The sequence below is a fragment of the Lissotriton helveticus genome, chromosome 8 (genome assembly GCF_964261635.1).
Source record: "Lissotriton helveticus chromosome 8, aLisHel1.1, whole genome shotgun sequence".
Classification (NCBI taxonomy): domain Eukaryota; kingdom Metazoa; phylum Chordata; class Amphibia; order Caudata; family Salamandridae; genus Lissotriton; species Lissotriton helveticus.
Window position 1 is genome coordinate 901,815,629 of NC_136069.1, and position 17,721 is coordinate 901,833,349.

The window sequence follows — 17,721 nt, forward strand, 5'->3', positions numbered from 1 at the left end:
ATTTTGCTATAAAAGATTCAAATTTTATTAGAAGTTACTTGAAATTAATATTGACTGTTTCCCTGACAGATTTAATAAATAAGTGGCCTAAATATTTTATTTTACATGGAGCCCAACAAAAGCAAGTAGAATTAAACTATTGTTTTGTGCAAAATAAATTTAAAGGTAGACATTCTTTCCCATCTGCATTTATTTTATAGTCTGGAATATCAGAAGAAGAACTGATTTCCCTTAAAAATTATGTTAGACAACATCAGCATTAGATAAAAGAAGGGGAACGTCAACTGCATAAACAGCTAGTATTACTTGTTTGAAATGCCAAAATAATAATGGGCAGAGATGACGTCCTTTGCAAATACCTCCAAACAACCAAATAGTTTTATGTTAACCCATTTATATGAATATAAGCCCTTAGATAACTATAAAGAATAGGAATATGTAAATTAATTGGGGACGAAGACCATACATTTTAATGATTCAAAAACAATATCCCAATTTACTCAATCAAAATCTTTTTCTTCAACAATAATAACAGCTACTATAGAGATATTGGAATTAATAGCGTTACTTAACACATCATAAACTAGTCTTGTATTATCTGAATATAATCTTCTTTTGATAAAACCCGATTGTTCCTTACCAGTCAACTGGCACAAAATGTAATCAAGTCACATAGTCAGCATTTTTGCAAAAATGTTATGAGCAATAGTAACAAGAACAGTGGATCTATAATTTTTACATACTTTTACCTTTAAGAATGAGCCACATAACAGCATCTTGAAATGTGTCACCAGCAGCACCAATAGAAATGAAGTAATGAAATAGCACCAATAATTTGGGATCCAACAACTTTAAAAACGGGAATACCAGTCTATAGCGAACCCATCAGGACCAGGAACCTTGCCATGTGTTAAAATTTCAATTTTTTTTTTAAATACAAAAACAATCTGGCGGTCAAAAAGAGAGAAAGAAAAGACAAAGCCAAACAACTGGTTAAATGCCCCACTACCACTGTGTAGCTTCCCAGAATGAAATAAACCAATTAGGTAATTCTCATATCTGAGACAGAGACTCTTACGAAACAGTCAGATTTCCATCAACTGCCAGGAGTGGCCAGTGTCATCATTTGGATATCACTTGCTTCCACTTAATCTCTTAAACACAGAGAGAGATCATGTGGTTCTGGTTTCGTAGTAGTCACTGTAACAACCATAGACAAGTTGTAAAGAAGGGAACTGATGACTCTTTTAGTCAATATTTTTCATGATATTGGCAATAGATATCCATAGTGATGGAAAAAGATAAGTGCAGTGCAAGTGAGTGAAAATGCAAAAAGGATATGGAAGAAAAAAACTTTTTATTATAATATTCCTCCCAAGCCTAGTAAAAAAGTGCAGAAGCGGCGTGTAACAAATATACCGCTGATCACAAAATGGTCAACTAGTTTCAGCCAATCGGGCTGCTTGCCCAAGCTTTCTTCAGGACCTATACTTTTAAAGCTACTGCATTCGTGGAAGACATACATTTGTACATAATCATATTATCTCAATACAAGCAGAGTGATTTTCACACCTGAAGGAAATAATGACAAAAGAATACAAAACAGTTGTTGAAAGGACATATACCAGTAAAAATGTCCTTATCTTATCTTTCTGTGCCCATTTCAGTTACATCAACCATGTATCAAGAACAAATCCCCTCACCTGTCCTGTACAAGGTAATAGCCTCACCTCACCCGGTAACCACTCAGGTAAATGAGACCCCGCCCTGTAAACAATCATTGTGAATCTTTTTTTAGAGGGGGCATACATGAGAAACCTTTTTCGGATAGACTGTTATCTGGAAAACAGTGCACCATTAAAATCAAATTCATTGGTAAGAAGAACGCATCAGCCGCACCGGCTTACTCTACTCTACTAAACTCTGTTGATAGCCTAGTGCTACAGGTCATATGTTATTCATTTGTTATATGCTCATTTTGTAATGGTATTGTGAAAACCTTATTGAGAGATTGCTTGTTTATACAGAAATCGGATCTCTGATAAACAAACTCTATATTAAAACTCACAAGGCACTTTTCTGAAATCAATCATGCTCCAGACACTTTCTCTTGGACAGTCTTAGAAAAGCCTTTTATACCACCTCATGTGAGCGATAAAGCAAAATTCCTTTTTCACAAAGAACAAAAATGGGTGTTTAGATTGAGAAGCGATACCAAGGGGCTGAATGACACGATACCGTGGACCCTATTGTGATACTGGTTCGTTAAGACCTAATCATTGAGAACCCTTTATCAGCAATTTTTTATTTAATGTCTATGTGGGCTCACACTGGATAGAGACAGAGCAGACTGAACAATAGCTATTATATCGGAAGGTCCCTAACTAGAATGGATGGTTGCCAAATAAGAAATACCTCATATTGACAACAGCTGAGAAGGTGATCTATCGCCAGGAGTTGTCTGATAGGATATAAGTAGGCATTTTTAGGTCTTCATCCGTCTTTGACAACCACTTCCTTTATAATGAGGTTTTTGCAATCTGGCAATCCTATGCTTGATTCTCCTTAATGTCTAGGTGGTTTGGGCATATATTCTAATATCCTTTCACCGTGACAATATCATTTTCTTGTCTGCAGTAGTGGGGCATTCACTACTTGTTGTGGTTAGTTGCTTATACACTGGTAGGCCATTTGGAACTCAGCCACAGAGGTTTTTGTGATCTATCCTATTGCTGGTATCACATTACCCTTTTTTCCCTCCTTTCAATAAAACTTTATTAATCACAGTAAAGAACTATAAGAATAAATCCAATGCTCGTTAATTTTGCAAAGCGTGGTTGATGTAATCATTTTCATCTGATGCAATAGGCTACACTGGGATCAACAGGATTTCCTAAAAAATACAATGTAAACGGAATGATTTTGGTTTAAAATAAACGCAGCATTAGACAAAAACACACGAACACAGAAGAACTACAGGTCGCCATTAGTGACGTCATCATGTAGTCCAAAGACGTGACGTGCTCACGGCGTCTGTCTAGCTAAAATGGAGCAAGGACGGTGCCTCTGGACCTCCCACGAACTTGGGTCCCCGACGGAGAGGTGAGGCAGCCTGATGCGTTTAGAAGATTTGAATGCCTAATTAGAATACATTAGAATCTTGCGCGAGTATGCTATATGAGTTCTTTGTATATAACTGCGGTTCTAGCAAGGAAATAAGGAAATGGAGTTTGGGTTGTAAGTACGCACCATACAGGACAGCGCTATTGAAGTACCAGCTTCTGGCAAGGAGTGTAGTTGGGTTACACTCGGTACGAACAGAGCTAGCTTTGGAGGCTTTTTTTTGTGTAGCCACTGAATGGGTGAAGAGCGCGACTGAGCATCAGCTCCTAGTAATGAATGTAGGTTGATCGCACTCGATAACAGAGTTTGCTATGGAGGCATTGTTATGTAGTTGCTGAAAGGGCGGACAGACGCACTATCAGGCTTAAACTGCTGATGATGTCAGACACAAAGTTTTGTTTGTTTTACAAAGAGCATAACAAACATGGAAACATCGCTCTATTAGGATAACACTTAATTTCTACGGTGGGGCAGTTTTAATATAGAGTTTGTTTATCAGAGATCTGATTTCTGTATATGCAAGCAATCTCTCAAAAAGGTTTTCACAATACCATTACAAAATGAGCATATAACAAATGAATAACATATGCCCTGTAGCACTAGGCTATCAATAGAGTTTAGTGGAGTAGAGCAAGCCGGTGCGGCTGATGCATCCTTCTTACCAATGAATTTGATTTTAATGGTGCACTGTTTCCCAGATAACAGTCTATTAGAGGAAGGTTTCTCATGAATGCCCCCCTCTAAAATTTGTTCACAATGATTGTTTACAGGGCGGGGTCTCATTTACCTGAGTGGTTATCAGTGAAGTGAGGCTATTACCTTGTACAGGACAGGTGAGTGGATTTGTTCTTGATACATGGTTGATGCCACTGAGATGGGCACAGAGAGATAAGATAAGGACGTTTTTACTGGTATATGTCCTTTCAGCAACTGTTTTGTGTCCTTTTGTCATTATTTCCTTCAGGTGTTCCACGAATGCAGTAACTTTTAAAATATAGGTCTAGAAGAAGGCCTGGGCGTAAAATCCGTTCCGCTCATGGAATTTGCGGATTTTCGGCAATTTCGCGATCCGCAAATCTCGCGAAATTGCCCAAAAATCCGCAAATCCCCTCATGCGCGGATTTCAGTTAAGGCAGGTGCTCGAGTTGAAGAAAGCTAACTTTGTAACCATTTTAGAATGGCGCCGGCAAGCTGCCAGAGTTGCAACTTGCAAGTAAGCTACTCTGGCAGCTTGCCGGCGCCATTCTGAAATGGTTACAAAGTTAGCTTCAACTCGGGCGCCTGCCTTAACTCTGTAAGTGCTTCTTGTGGGCCAAAAATTAAACCTCAACAGGAAGCCTTACAGATATAAATAAAGCAGGTGCCCGAGTTGAAGCTCAAATTCAGTAACGTTTTATTCAACCCAAAACATTAGTGAGCACGGTCGAGGCTGGGCAAGTGTGCTTTAACCCCATATCTGCCATCGAAAATTAGCTGTAATACTCGAGGGAGGACTTTGAATCCCTGAGTTTCTCGAGCACAACCTCTGTGTAGTTCCTGTGACCAGGAGGCTGCTTTCTCCTCACCTGCTGCCCTGCTCGCTCTCTGACCCTGTACACAAGAGGCATGTTGACACGCATAGAAGCCCCGCACCACAAACTAGCGGTATCAACCGTCTTCCCGCCCTTTCCCAACTATGATGGACAGCTCACTCAAGGGACCTCGGCGCCTTTTGGCGCGGTGGCAAAGTTACAGGCACACATGGTCAGTGGAGACAAATCATCTGGCCCTTTACCCAGCTGCAGTGTAGGAAAAGCACTATACATTTACCCAACGAGTTAGCACTTACTGATTAGCCAGTAAAAGTACTCCAGTTGAGTAGAGGCATTGCACAAAACTGTGGCATCTTCGTGGATAACTATGCAGGGCAGGATTCATTATGGCACGAAGCTCCTGTCACAAAAATTAAACCTCAACAGGAAGCACTTACAGATATAGCAGGTGCCAGAGTTGAAGCTCAAACTCAGTAAAGTTGTAATCAGCCCAAAACATTAGTGAGCACGGTTGAGGCTGGGCAAGTGTGCTTTAACCCCATATCTGCCGTCAAAAATTAGCTGTAATACTCGAGGGAGGTCTTTGAATCCCTGAGTTTCTCGAGCGCAACTCCCGTGTATTTCCTGTGACCAGGAAGCTGCTTTCTCCTCACCTGCTGCCCTGCTCGCTCGCTGACCCTTTATACACAAGAGGCATGTTGATACGCATAGAAGCCCCGCACCACACACTAGCGGTATCAAACGTCTTCCCGCCCTTTCCCAACTATGATGGACAGATCACTCAGGGGACCTCGGCGCCTTTTGGCACGGTGGCAAAGTTACAGGCACACATGGTCAGTGGAGACAAATCTTCTGGCCCTTTACGCAGCTGCAGTGTAGGAAAAGCACTTTACATTTAGCCAACGAGGTAGCACTTGCTGGATTAGCCAGTAGAAAGTACTCCAGTTGCATAGAGGTATTGCACAAAACGGTGGCATCTTCGTGGATAACTATGCAGGGCAGGATTCATTCTGGCACAAAGCTCTTATCAAAAAAATTAAACCTCAACAGGAAGCACTCACAGATATAGCTGGTGCCCGAGTTCAAGCTCAAATTCAGTAACGTTTTAATCAGCCCAAAACATTAGTGAGCACGGTCGAGGTTGGGCAAGTGTGCTTTATCCCCGTCTCTGCCGTCGAAAATTAGCTGTAATACTCGAGGGAGGTCTTTGAATCCCTGAGTTTCTCGAGCGCAACCCCCGTGTAGTTCCTGTGACCAGGAGGCTGCTTTCTCCTCACCTGCTGCCCTGCTCGCTCTCTGACCCTTTATACACAAGAGGCATGTTGACACGCATAGAAGCCCCGCTCGTTTGGCCCCGTACCACACACTATCGGTATCAAACGTATTCCCGCCCTTTCCCAACTATGATGGACAGCTCACTCAAGGGACCTCGGCGCCTTTTGGCGCGGTGGCAAAGTTACAGGCACACATGGTCAGTGGAGACAAATCTTCTGGCCCTTTACGCAGCTGCAGTGTAGGAAAAGCACTGCACATTTACCCAACGAGGTAGCACTTACTGGATTAGCCAGTAGAAAGTACTCCAGTGCAAATCGCAAAAAAATACGCGATTTCACGGGAAAATCTGCAAATTCACAGATTTTTTGGCGAATGCGCGGACCGCAGATCCGCAAAATTCGCCCATACTTAATTACTGTGGCCTAAAAGTTAAATAAATGTACATGTTGCGCAGTGCTCTCTAGGGGTGAAGTTTATGGTTACATGTGATTTATGATCAAAATGTGATGCTCCCTAGGGGCTATTTCAATAATTGCATTTTCAATGTTGCAAGTATATAAAAAGCTCCCATACCCATGAAAAATGCACATTTAATTTTGTCGTAAATGCTTTATTGAAATAATGATGTTGACAGCCACTCGTGATCAAGGTACATATACTTTATTACTAGTATGAAGTGCAGTCATTCATGGTTATATTTGATTATAGCATGCACTCCCAAGAGGATGATTTTTGACATGTGGTTTGGGAAACTTGACTCCTTAGGAAGTCAGAGGTGATTACTCAATGTCATCAAAAGGTACTTCGATCAGCCTTATGTATATTTGAAAATTACTGCGTAGTGTTGAGTAATGTGTGTGTAATAAATGTACTTTTTCTTTTTCAAAAGAAAAAGCACAGACTGGAAATGTTTCTGCCCAGTGGAAATGCTTTTTGAATTGTCTCACTACTGGGTTTGATTGTTTTGTGATAGCAGCTACTCAACTCAGTCATACAATGTGGATGTTAAAGGATATCCAAGTAGCTGCTTTGTTTATGAATTAAGATTGGTGACATAATGTTTGTATACTTTGTTGTTTTGTATCACTTGTTCATGTATTGTTTTTTACATCACACTACTTCACCACGAGGTTTGTATGTTTTTGTTTGATTTGTGGCATATATAAGTGTAATTTGTTCTAGACTGAAACATATGTAACTTCTCTGACCCATTATTCAAATGTGGAGTAAAGTACATAGAAATGAGTAGCAAATAAATGCCTCAAGCCAATATCAATTGAATTGTTGGTTCATAATCTGTTAAATTTATGTAGCAGCATTTGAAAGGTGACGGCTAGGACACTTCTTGCTCTTAGTTTAATACGGCCCCGTCCAGCCGCCTAGGGCCAAACCCCTTGTTGCTATTATGTATAATTTTATAAGTGACATCACTTTGCACCTGCTGTCAAAGCACTCCATTGACATTCTGTAGAAGCTTTGGTTGAATTTGAAATCCAATGCACTGTTCACAAAGCAACATGAGATAAAGCCCCTGCTTACTTGCTGAAACACCTCACTTTGTTTCTATCAGCTACCTCCGATCCATGTCTGCCTGCCTGATCAAGTTACAAACATTCATGGTAACGAAACACCGAGGCAGATCATTGGATGTAAAGGGCTGATACCTTTGAATGCCTGGAACCTCAATTTGAAATGTGGACCTAACTACATGTGGTTCAGGAAAATCTTGAAGACTGAACTATTAAATATTTAAATATATTTTATTAAGTTTCTCATGGTCAAACACACAGGCCTCTTCTACAAAACAAGTCATAACTTCAGAGGTCCTGATAATAACATAGTGGATAAGGAGTTTTAATTTTTCCATGTACATCATGTGAAAGACAACTGCACTGGTAAAGAAACAGATGTGGCAACCCTACTTTATTTAGTGCAGCTAGTCCTACATTGTGAATACCTGGATATTAGCTGAGATGTGTAGCTGTGTGTAGGCCACTCACTTGTTGATATATGCACAACTGCCACTAGGAAGAAGCAGACAGTTACAAACTGTACACAAATATGCAGCAACTAGAGGAAGATGTGGATAGGGTCTTAGACTTCTCTTTTCCATGCCAGGGTATAGAATAGACAATTGTGACTGCAGAGAAACTATTTTAGATGTTGGAGGCGTGGTAGTGGTGCAAGATAGCCTTAAAAGGCAGTAAACGAGTACAAATTTTACTGCATACCAAATTCTGGGAATTCAGCAAGACTCACTTAAGCTATCAAAAGAAAGGCACCTGGAGCCGCATGAATGGCGTTGTGAAAATCAACAGGATATTTTTATGGCTATGATAATCTGCAAGAATTGGCTCCCAGCAATTACTGGAGTATGTAAATGTTATTAAAAAATGTGGGAGACAATGTATGCCAATTAATTTGGCCCATATAGATGAGGCATTTTACAGCGTGTGGCAAGTTGGAGTTTATTTTACAAAGGCTGACATTGGTTTCCACTAAATGGAACCCAGCAAATTTGAATTTCACCGAATTATTTTTCAGAATAATTAGTAAAATGACCTTAGAACTTATTTTCCACTCTTTCCCTGAAACAGTGTTTTCAAATCACATTTTAAGGAAAAGGAAATTACAAAGAAATTGTTTTTTTTGGGAATAATGTAGTCAGATGACAATTGGAAACAGTTCCAAACTTTGCAACTTCACTGAGGGTAAAAATCATGAACTTCACACAATTCCACTTTCGCAAACAAATTTTTACACCGCTGGAGATGGTCTTAGAAACATTGGGTATCAAATGGGAGACATTCCATGACCGGAAATCAGACATTCACATGATCCATAAAGAACAATTTGGAGCTCAAATGGAGATCAATTTGGGATTCATAATGTAGATCAAATGAGATTCATCTTGTGGGCTATAGTAGATATCTTCAGCAAATGAAATGAGGGCTATCCTAGGATACACATAAAGGCTTTTCTTGGGATTACAAAAGTTTATTAAGTGGCAGCAATGATGGTTTTCTTTGCAGATCCAAGAAGAAGGTTCTCAGCTAAAACGAAGAGCATATTGGTAATCAAAATATTCTGAGCCATGGGGAACGTGTTGGCATCTGTTGTGAAGAATGTTATGTGACAAGCTATCACTTGTATTTGATGGTAGATATGAAACCCTTGTGCAAATCTATAATCTGTGACTAAAACTCCCGCTTTCTACCATGTGCTGTGGGGCATGCAACCTTTGATGTGCAGTATATGCCAATTTCCTATTTTGATTGGCCCATATTCATGAATCGGTCCCGGGCAGCACACAGATATTTTAGAAACAAAGGAGTAGTTATTACCTACATCCTATACAGTTAGACAAAGCAAGGGGGACACACTTTATATTCTTACAGATAACAGATATATTTCTGAATACTTTTCAGTGTTTCTATCAGCAGAAAATGCCAACCAAGTCATGCAAAGACACAAGCGAGCAAACTTCATGCTGGTTGAAGAGATTCTTCCTGGAAATTTGGAAAGAGAGTGCCTAGAAGAGAGATGTAACTATGAAGAAGCAAGGGAATATTTTGAAGACAAAGGCAAGACTGTAAGTAATTTTGTTGTGGTTTTGGATAACTTAATTCAAATTCCTTTCCAAGCCAACCTGAGATCCTTAGGAACTGACAAATATAAGGGTTGTTAAGGATTTAATGAACTAACGTTTTGAAATGTAGCAAATAAATTAACTCTTTATAATTATTTTCACCCAGAGGGAAAGTCAGCCTTAATACCGTGGGAGAGATAAGATGTCATCAGTGATATCATCAGTAATGTAACTGACCATGTCATGAGTGACGTAATATGTGATGTAATTTCTCTGGTTTTGTATGAGTGAAGTGTTAGCCTAACTATAACACCCCTGTTACCTTTGGATTGTTTCAGTGAGTTTCTAGGTGAAAAAAATATATATACACATATGTACATATAATGCGTGTGTGTGTGTGTATATATATATATATATATATATATATATATATATATATTTATATATATATATATATATATACATATATAAATACATACATACACATATGTAATCAATATCCTGGTACTATTGTGCATGTGATTGGTTTGGATACATGGCAGGCATAATCGGGAGGAGTGGCTTCAAATGTTTAACCAAATGTATATGTGATAACACTATTCATTTGTCAAAACATGGCAGAATAAAATGATGTTTTAAAGAGGGTTGTACATATATAGTAGCATTAGCCAACAGAATAAAAATATGACTTGCCATTTTCTTAGAATCTAAAACACCTGGAAGTAAACTACTCAGAAATTTCTGCTGCTCTTGAAAGTCTTGCATATGGGCTGTTATTCATGGGGCTTTTTGGAAACCTTATGATAAATAGATCAAACAAAGGCATGCCTGCTTACAGTAATTGCCATGGCACAGTAAAATGTAGTTTCGAATTCATCAATTTGTATGGATTTTGTTTCATGCATAGAAGGAATTATATGATGCTTACTTGTTTTATCTCATTCAAATGCTTTTACTTCTTGTGTTAATGTTCTCCCAAATTGTTTGGTGCACATTTTTAATTCCCTTGGCCTGCACATTTTGAAAAATGCCACTGTTTTTTCAGCACAGGTTCTAAAGACCCATCTTTGATATGCTGTGCTTTATTTTAGCGTAACCAATCTGTATCCCAAACAAGCCAGCCTATGATTCAAATGCAAATGTGTCTCTTGCCATCTATTCTATTTAACTTTCATTTCAGTATGTTCAAGGGCGTAGCTTGGTCAGTAAGATTGGAGGGGTGTGGACTTCAGATTTCCCAACAATCACTCTGGTATAGCTTGTAAAAATGCATTATATGAGAAGCTGGGTTTAAGGGGGTCTAAAGGGGCACTGCATATTGTGAGGAGTAGTTTTACACTGAACTTTTTGCCTTCCTCCTCCATTTTTTCTGACCTGTTGTTGGCTGTTTTATGACTCTGGGCACTTTACCACTGCTGATCAGTGCTAAAGTGCATATGCTCTCCCTATTGTAAATTGATGTATGGATTAGTGATTCCATGATTGGCTGGGTTGGTTTACTTGTCAGACCCTAGTACAGTGCACTGAGTGTGCCCAGGGCTTGTAAACCAAATGCTGCTGGTGAACTTGCAGCACTGGTTGTACCACCCACAGAAGCAGCCTGTAAAAATGTGTCTAAGGCCTGCCACTGCTGAGCGTGTGTGCAGTCTGGTACTGCCATGTTGACTGGGCACGTGCACCCACTTGCCAGTCCCTAAACCCTCCCTTTTCTTCATATCAGACACCCCTATGTTGGGCCCAAGGGCAGGGTGCATTGTAAGTATAAGGTAGGACAAGCCCTGATGTGTGTGGCATGTCCTAATAGTGAATTACAGCCATTTTCGTTTTTCACTATTGCAAGGCTACATGTTCTCCATAGGACAGAATGGGCAGTTAAATTATTACATCTTATAATCCTAACTGACTCAGGGAACATGGTAGAAATTCGAGTTTAGTATGCCTGAACTGAGAATGATAAAATAGATCTTCCACAATGCCGGCTCCACCCCCTGTGATGCGTCTGATGTCCCTGCCCTGCACTGTGAAAGGAAAGAAGGAGTCATGTAAACAGAGTGCTCCAGGACTGACCAGAACTGGTTTGGACAAGGCAAAGGCCTCTCTGCCTTCAGAGAACAAAGAGAAACTGTGTATAAAAGAGGGGACCCAGACCCCAGAGAATTAGATCACTTTTGGACAACAAGAAGAAACCTTTGCTGAGGAGAGGAACCTGAAAAAACTGAGGAGAGACTATCCCTAAGCTGAAGTAATGCTTGGGGGATTGGCCGTCAGTGGTTGCCTGACTGCCAAAGAAAGGAGAAAGGACTTTGTGTGCTTTATTCAACTTGTAAGGATCTCCAAGGGCTTGAGGGAAGAGCTTGCCTCCTGCTGAAGTCTCAGGGACAACAGATTTCAACACCCAGCTCCCCAAGAGTTATTTGGAAGTGCCTGCTGCTGATTTGGGCCTTCTGAGGGACTGCGTGTCGCAAGGAGCTGGAAGCGCGACTCAAGAGGGAGAAGCGTGTCGCCATCGCAGACGCTGCCGTTGCATTGTGGATGTCGCCAATGTAGCTGTTGCATTGCACCGCTCTCAAGAAACGTCCCACAACCCCGAATTAGTAGCATGTCGCCATTGCAGCCGCTGCCGTCGCATCATGGATGTCACCACTGTAGCTGTAGCATTGTACCGCATCAAGAGAAGCGCCTCGCAACGAGGAAGAAGAGTGTCGCCGTCGCAGCCACTGCGGTCGCACGTGGATGTCGCCATTGTAGCTGTCGCATTGCACTGCATCAAGAAAAGCGTCTTGCATCCACGGAGAAGCGTGCCGCCGTCAGAGCTGCTGTCGTCGCATCATGGAACAAGGGTGTCGCCGTTGCAGTTGTCACATCGAGTGAAAGCATCTTGCATCGTCAGAGAAGAGTGTCGCCCCGCCAAAGCCGCTGTTGTCGCATCATGGAACAAGGGTGTCGCCGCTGCAGCTGATGCATCAAGTCGAGACTTCTCGCAACATTGGAGAAGTGTGCCGCATCAGGAAGAACTTGACGTCTTTATTTCTTTGCACTGGATCTTTGCTGCATCTCCATCTCTGCAACACTTTTGTTGTAGAAGCGCTACGCATCTTAAGGTACATTGACTCAAAGTGTCGCATTTTAAGAACTAAAGATAACTAAGTTAATTTTACCATTTTAAGTAAAGTATTGTGGTTTTTTGTTTGTGGTTTTGTTATAAGTCTATATAAAGAATACTTATTTTTTATATAAAACCTGTGTGGTGTCCATCTGTAGTGTTGTCATTTGATTACTGTATGTGTTCACAAATGCTTTACACACTGCCTCTGAGATAAGCCTGTCTGCTCGTGCCAAGCTACCAAGGGGGTGAGCAGAGGTTATTTTAGGAGTGTACCCCATTACCCTGACTAGAGGCAAGGGTCCCTATTTGTCACAAGTACCTTCCTGTGCCAACTAGAGACCCCCCAAATCTAACACCTTCAAAATAAAGATGAGAGAATGAGGGTGCCTGTGTTTTTGTTTATGTTTCTGTTAAACTCCCAGTTGAAATCCTATAGACTCCTCACCCTACCTGACTGAAAACACTTGTACCCAACTACTTGCAATAGGATGCATTTTTTGAAGGGGGGTGGACCCCAAATGCCCCCCCCCCGAAGCTACGCCAGTGAATATGTTTACTGCATGTGTGTTCTGTAAATCGTTCTCCCGACAGTTCTGTAACAATAGGAGCACACATATGTTCCCTACTCCAAGGCAGTTTTAAGGTATTTCCAATTTTAGTCATTGTAAAGATCAACACAGAATTTACAGGGTGCTAGTAAAACATTTCCTACAAAATGCACATATTGAAAGAACATGTTTAAGATACTCAAATATTTACCTAGACACATGAATTTACCTCACATTGCTATCTAAAATTAACAGATTGATAAACTGATAGTAATGTACCATACCCACTACAGCACCAAAACAGCTCCAGGCTAAAAGTGTCTGCTACAACGTTGCCTATCAGCAAACATCTTAAAATGCTTTAATGTAGAAAAGAAATTTAGAATCTGTTAGAAAATGTGTTTCTGGTTGCCAGAGATATGCACCCTGTCCAAGCAGGAACGATAATCCTATTCAGAGTAAGTCAGATATACATCCTAAATTAACCTGTGCTCACCGTCTGGTAGCTTGGCACAGAGCAGGCAGGCTTAAGTTATGAGGCAATATGGAAAGTATTTGTGTAACATTTCAAATAGTAACAAAGTGAAAACACCACAAAAAGACTCCACACTAATCTAGAAAAATAGATTATGATTCTATAAATAAAACAAGACCAAAGCGACAAAAATCAAATAAATAGAAATCAAGATATTCATTTTTCATGATTAATCGTGAAGAAATTGAGCTTAGAAGTAATAAGCGCCTATGGGGGTTTCTGGTCGCGCTGGACTGGGCAAAATCAGAAGTTCAGCCCAACCATGATGGATGGCAGGTTACAGAAGCAACGCAAGGGCCGCTGAACAAAAGTCCTGGTTGCACCAGCGAGAAGTGGGGTGCAGCCAAGCTATGCATCGATGTCGATCTCACAATCAAGGTGATGCATCGATCTTCTCCGCGCAACAATGCCGATGTGCTGGTTCAGAAGATGTAGTGCCGGTTCTGAGATGCACTGGTTCAGCGTGAGCTGGGTTTCTCCACGCAGTCGAGGGGGATGCTTTGAACGTCTTTCACTGCAGTAGCCGCAATGCGGTGGTTCTGATGCGTCAGTTCTGATGCACTGGTTCCAAGTGTAATGCACCGGTCTGTTCCCAAAACAGCAGCGATGCATTGATTCTGCTTCATCCAGCAGAGGATGCATCGGCTCCAACGGAGCAAGCACCTGGATCCACTTCTAATGGACAGACTCAGGAGCAGGGTATAATACTTTGGTATCCCTGAGTCTTAAAACAGGAGGCAAGCCAGAAGGCCCTTGGATATCACTCTGGGTTCAAGTCAAAGAGACCAGTTCTTCCTCAGCAGGCCAGAGGGTAGCAGGCAGTAGGGCAGCACATCAGAAAAGCAGTTTTCCCAGAGCAGCAGTCCAGCAGAATGGTGGTCCTTGTAGCAGCACAGCAGTCCTTCCTCCCTGCAGAGTTTCTTCACAGGTCCAGGAGTGTCTGATTTGGTGGGGTCAGAGACCCAGTATTTATACCCATGTGTGCCTTTGAAGTGGAGTTGACTTTAAAGAGTTCCTCCCACCCAGCTCTGGCTCCAGACTCACTACAGGGGGGTATGCAGCTATTTGTGTGGTGGCAGGACACAGCCCATTTAAGTATCAGCTCCTCCCTCTCATCCTCCCCAGGATAGCCCATTTGTATGTGGTTGGCCACTCAGTCACACCTAAGCCCCCTTTGTGGGTTTGGCTGTATAGAAGGAATTTAGAAAGTCCAGATGTCACCCACCAGAGACGTGTATTGGAGTCAGGCTGCAAGCATACATGGATACGCGCAGAAAAATATAATCTTCCTAAAAGTGGCATTTAAAAGGCTAGTTATAAATTCAACTTTATCAGTAAAGAGGATTTATCACTACCATTCTAATGTTATGAAACATGACTGAGCTACTCTTTCTCAATCAGGAAATACAGCTTAGAAGTGTAATAGGGAACTCCCAATGTTAACCTATAAGAGGGGTAGGCCTTACAGTAATGAATAATGAATTCGAGTACTTTTCACTACCAGGACATTTAGAACCTAAAAGTACATGTCTTGCCTTTAAATTACACATCACTCTGCCCTGTGGGCTACCTAGGGCCTGTCTTAGGGGTGACATATGTAATAAAAGGAAAGTTTAAGGCTTGGCAAGAGGTATTAAATACCAAGTCAGCATGGCAGTGTGTCTGCACCCACAAGCTCTGTAGTGGCAGGCTTGCTTGTGTGCATGGCACAATTAATGCTGGAGGCCCACTAATACCATTTAATTTGCAAGCCCTGGGTTCAGGCAGTGCACTCTACTAGGGATTTATGGATTCATTTAATATGTCAATTGTGGATAAGTCGATAAAATCATGTTTTAGGGGAGAAGCACAGGAACTTTAGCACTGGTTGAAAGCTGTAAAGTGCTCAGAGTCCTAAGGTCAACAAAACAAAATCAGCAAAAATGTGAGGCAAACAGGCAAAAAGTTTGGGGAAGACCACCCTAAGGCTGTCAGGTCTAACACATGTCCTCCGAGCTGAAAGTGAGGAGAGCTGCACAGCCTCTTGGGAGTTCTCATCACTAAGGCAGATGAGCCTGGAAAGACCATCAGGACTGATGTGATCTACCCCAGGTCTGTGTTCTACCGTAAAGTCCATTTCCTGTAGGGAGATGGACCACCTCAACAATTTTGGATTCTCACCCCTCATTTCCATTGGCCTCCTGAGGGGCCTTTTGTCTATCTGAATCAGGAAGTGAGGCCCAAACAGTTATGGTCTCAACTTCTCCCGTGCCCAGACCACAGGAAAGGCTTCTATTTCAAAAGCACCCCTCTGTCCCCTGGGAAATAACTCCTATAGATTAAAGCTACAGGTTGGTCTAGGCCTTCATCATTTAGCTCTGATTTAACTGGCCCTATTCAGCCATGTTCTGAGGCATCTGTCTGTACAACAAATTCCCTGGAAAAGTCAGAATCCTCGAGCACAGGGTCTGTGCACATGGCCTGTTTTAGGGAGTCAAATGCTTTTTGGCATGCCTCTGTCCATATCACATTTCTGGGCTGCTTCTTCAAGGACAGCTCTGTCAAGGGGGGAATAATGGTGCTATATCCCTTGATAAACCTCCTGTAATATCCTGTGAATCCCGAGAAGGTTCTCACCTCGTTTGGATTTTGGGGGCTCTGAGGACATGATAGTTTCTATGTTGGCTTGGAGGGGCTGCACTTTAACCCTGCTCAACAGGTATCCTAAGAACACCACAGACCACTGCCCTATCTGGAACTTACCGTGTGTGGCAGGGCTTGAAGTTTTTCCTGCAGGTTCGTCCTTCCAGCTGCTACTGAAAACAGCTATGTCATCCAAGTAAGCAGCACTGAAGGCCTCCATATCAGCCAAAACCTGGTTCACCAACCTCTGGAAGGTGGCAAGGGAATGATTCAATCTAAAGGGCATCACTTTGAATTGGTAGTGGCCCTCTCGAGTGGAGAAGGCTGACCCCTCCTTAGCTCCTTCAGTTAGAGCAATCTGCCAGTACTCTGAAGTACGGTCAAAGGTACTCAGGAACTGGACAGCCCCTAACCTATCAATCAGCTCATTATCCCAGAGGCTGGGATGAGCATCAGTCTTTGTGACTGAATTAAGCCCCCTGTAATCTACACAGCACCTGAGTTCTGATGTATTACCCGGTGGGGCAGCTTTTGGTGCCAGCCACATAGGGCTGGAGCAGGGACTACTGGTGGGTTCAATCACCCCTAACTCTGGAATCTTAGAAACCACATCTTTGATGCTGGCTCGCGCTTTGTCAGACAGCCTCTATCAGCATTTGTAGACCACAGCACTGTCACGGCTAGGGGTATCTGGGCGCTGTGTCTCCATCGAAGAGCTCGGTTGTGAGTCTCTTTCTGAAATCTGCCAGTGAGGGGGCTGTACTCAGCTGGAGGGGAAGATCATTTCAGATCTTGGCAGCGATATAAGAAGAGGCCACTGCTGTTGCTGCCACAGATGTGGGGTGTGTGTGCGAGGGTGAGTGAAGAGGAACGCAGGTGTCTCGCAAGTTGGTGTAAGTTCAGTGGTTGGTTGAGGTAGGCAGGTACTAATTCGTGGAGGGCTTTGTAGGTGTACCTGAGGAACTTGACCTGGCATCTTTTCTGGGTGGGGAGCCAGTGGAGGTCTCTCAGGTTGTGGTGGTGTGAGTTTGTTTGGAGAGGTCCAGGAAAAGTCTGGCTGCAGCATTTGGTAAGCTCCGGAGTCTTCTGGGGAGCAAGGTGGAGATGGCGGCTTAGAGGGCATTGCCGTAGTCGAGGCTGCTGGTGACAAGGGCTTAAGTGATGGTCTTTCTGGTGTTAGCTGGGATCCATCTGAAGATTCTCTGGAGCATGTGAAGTGTGTGGAAGCAGGAAGAGCCGACTGCATTAATTTGTAGTTTCATGGTCAGTTGGCTGTGAAAGATGATGCCAAGGTTGCATGCATGGTCGTCGGTGTGGGTCCGAGTTCTACAGGCCACCAGCTGTGGTCCCATGCAGAAGTGTTCTTTCCAGAGATCAGTACTTCAGTTTTG

The 17,721-nt window shown here is 42.2% G+C and overlaps 1 protein-coding gene across 1 annotated transcript in view; it reads left to right on the top strand.

Moving 5' to 3' along the window:
• The window catches only part of PROZ (protein Z, vitamin K dependent plasma glycoprotein), a 264,854-nt gene that overhangs the window by 52,269 nt on the left and 194,864 nt on the right, over window positions 1–17,721 (top strand). Inside the window, exon 2 of the mRNA XM_078657699.1 lies at window positions 9,359–9,522. Coding sequence (XP_078513825.1) covers window positions 9,359–9,522 — 164 coding nt within the window. The remainder of the gene's footprint in view (window positions 1–9,358; window positions 9,523–17,721) is intronic.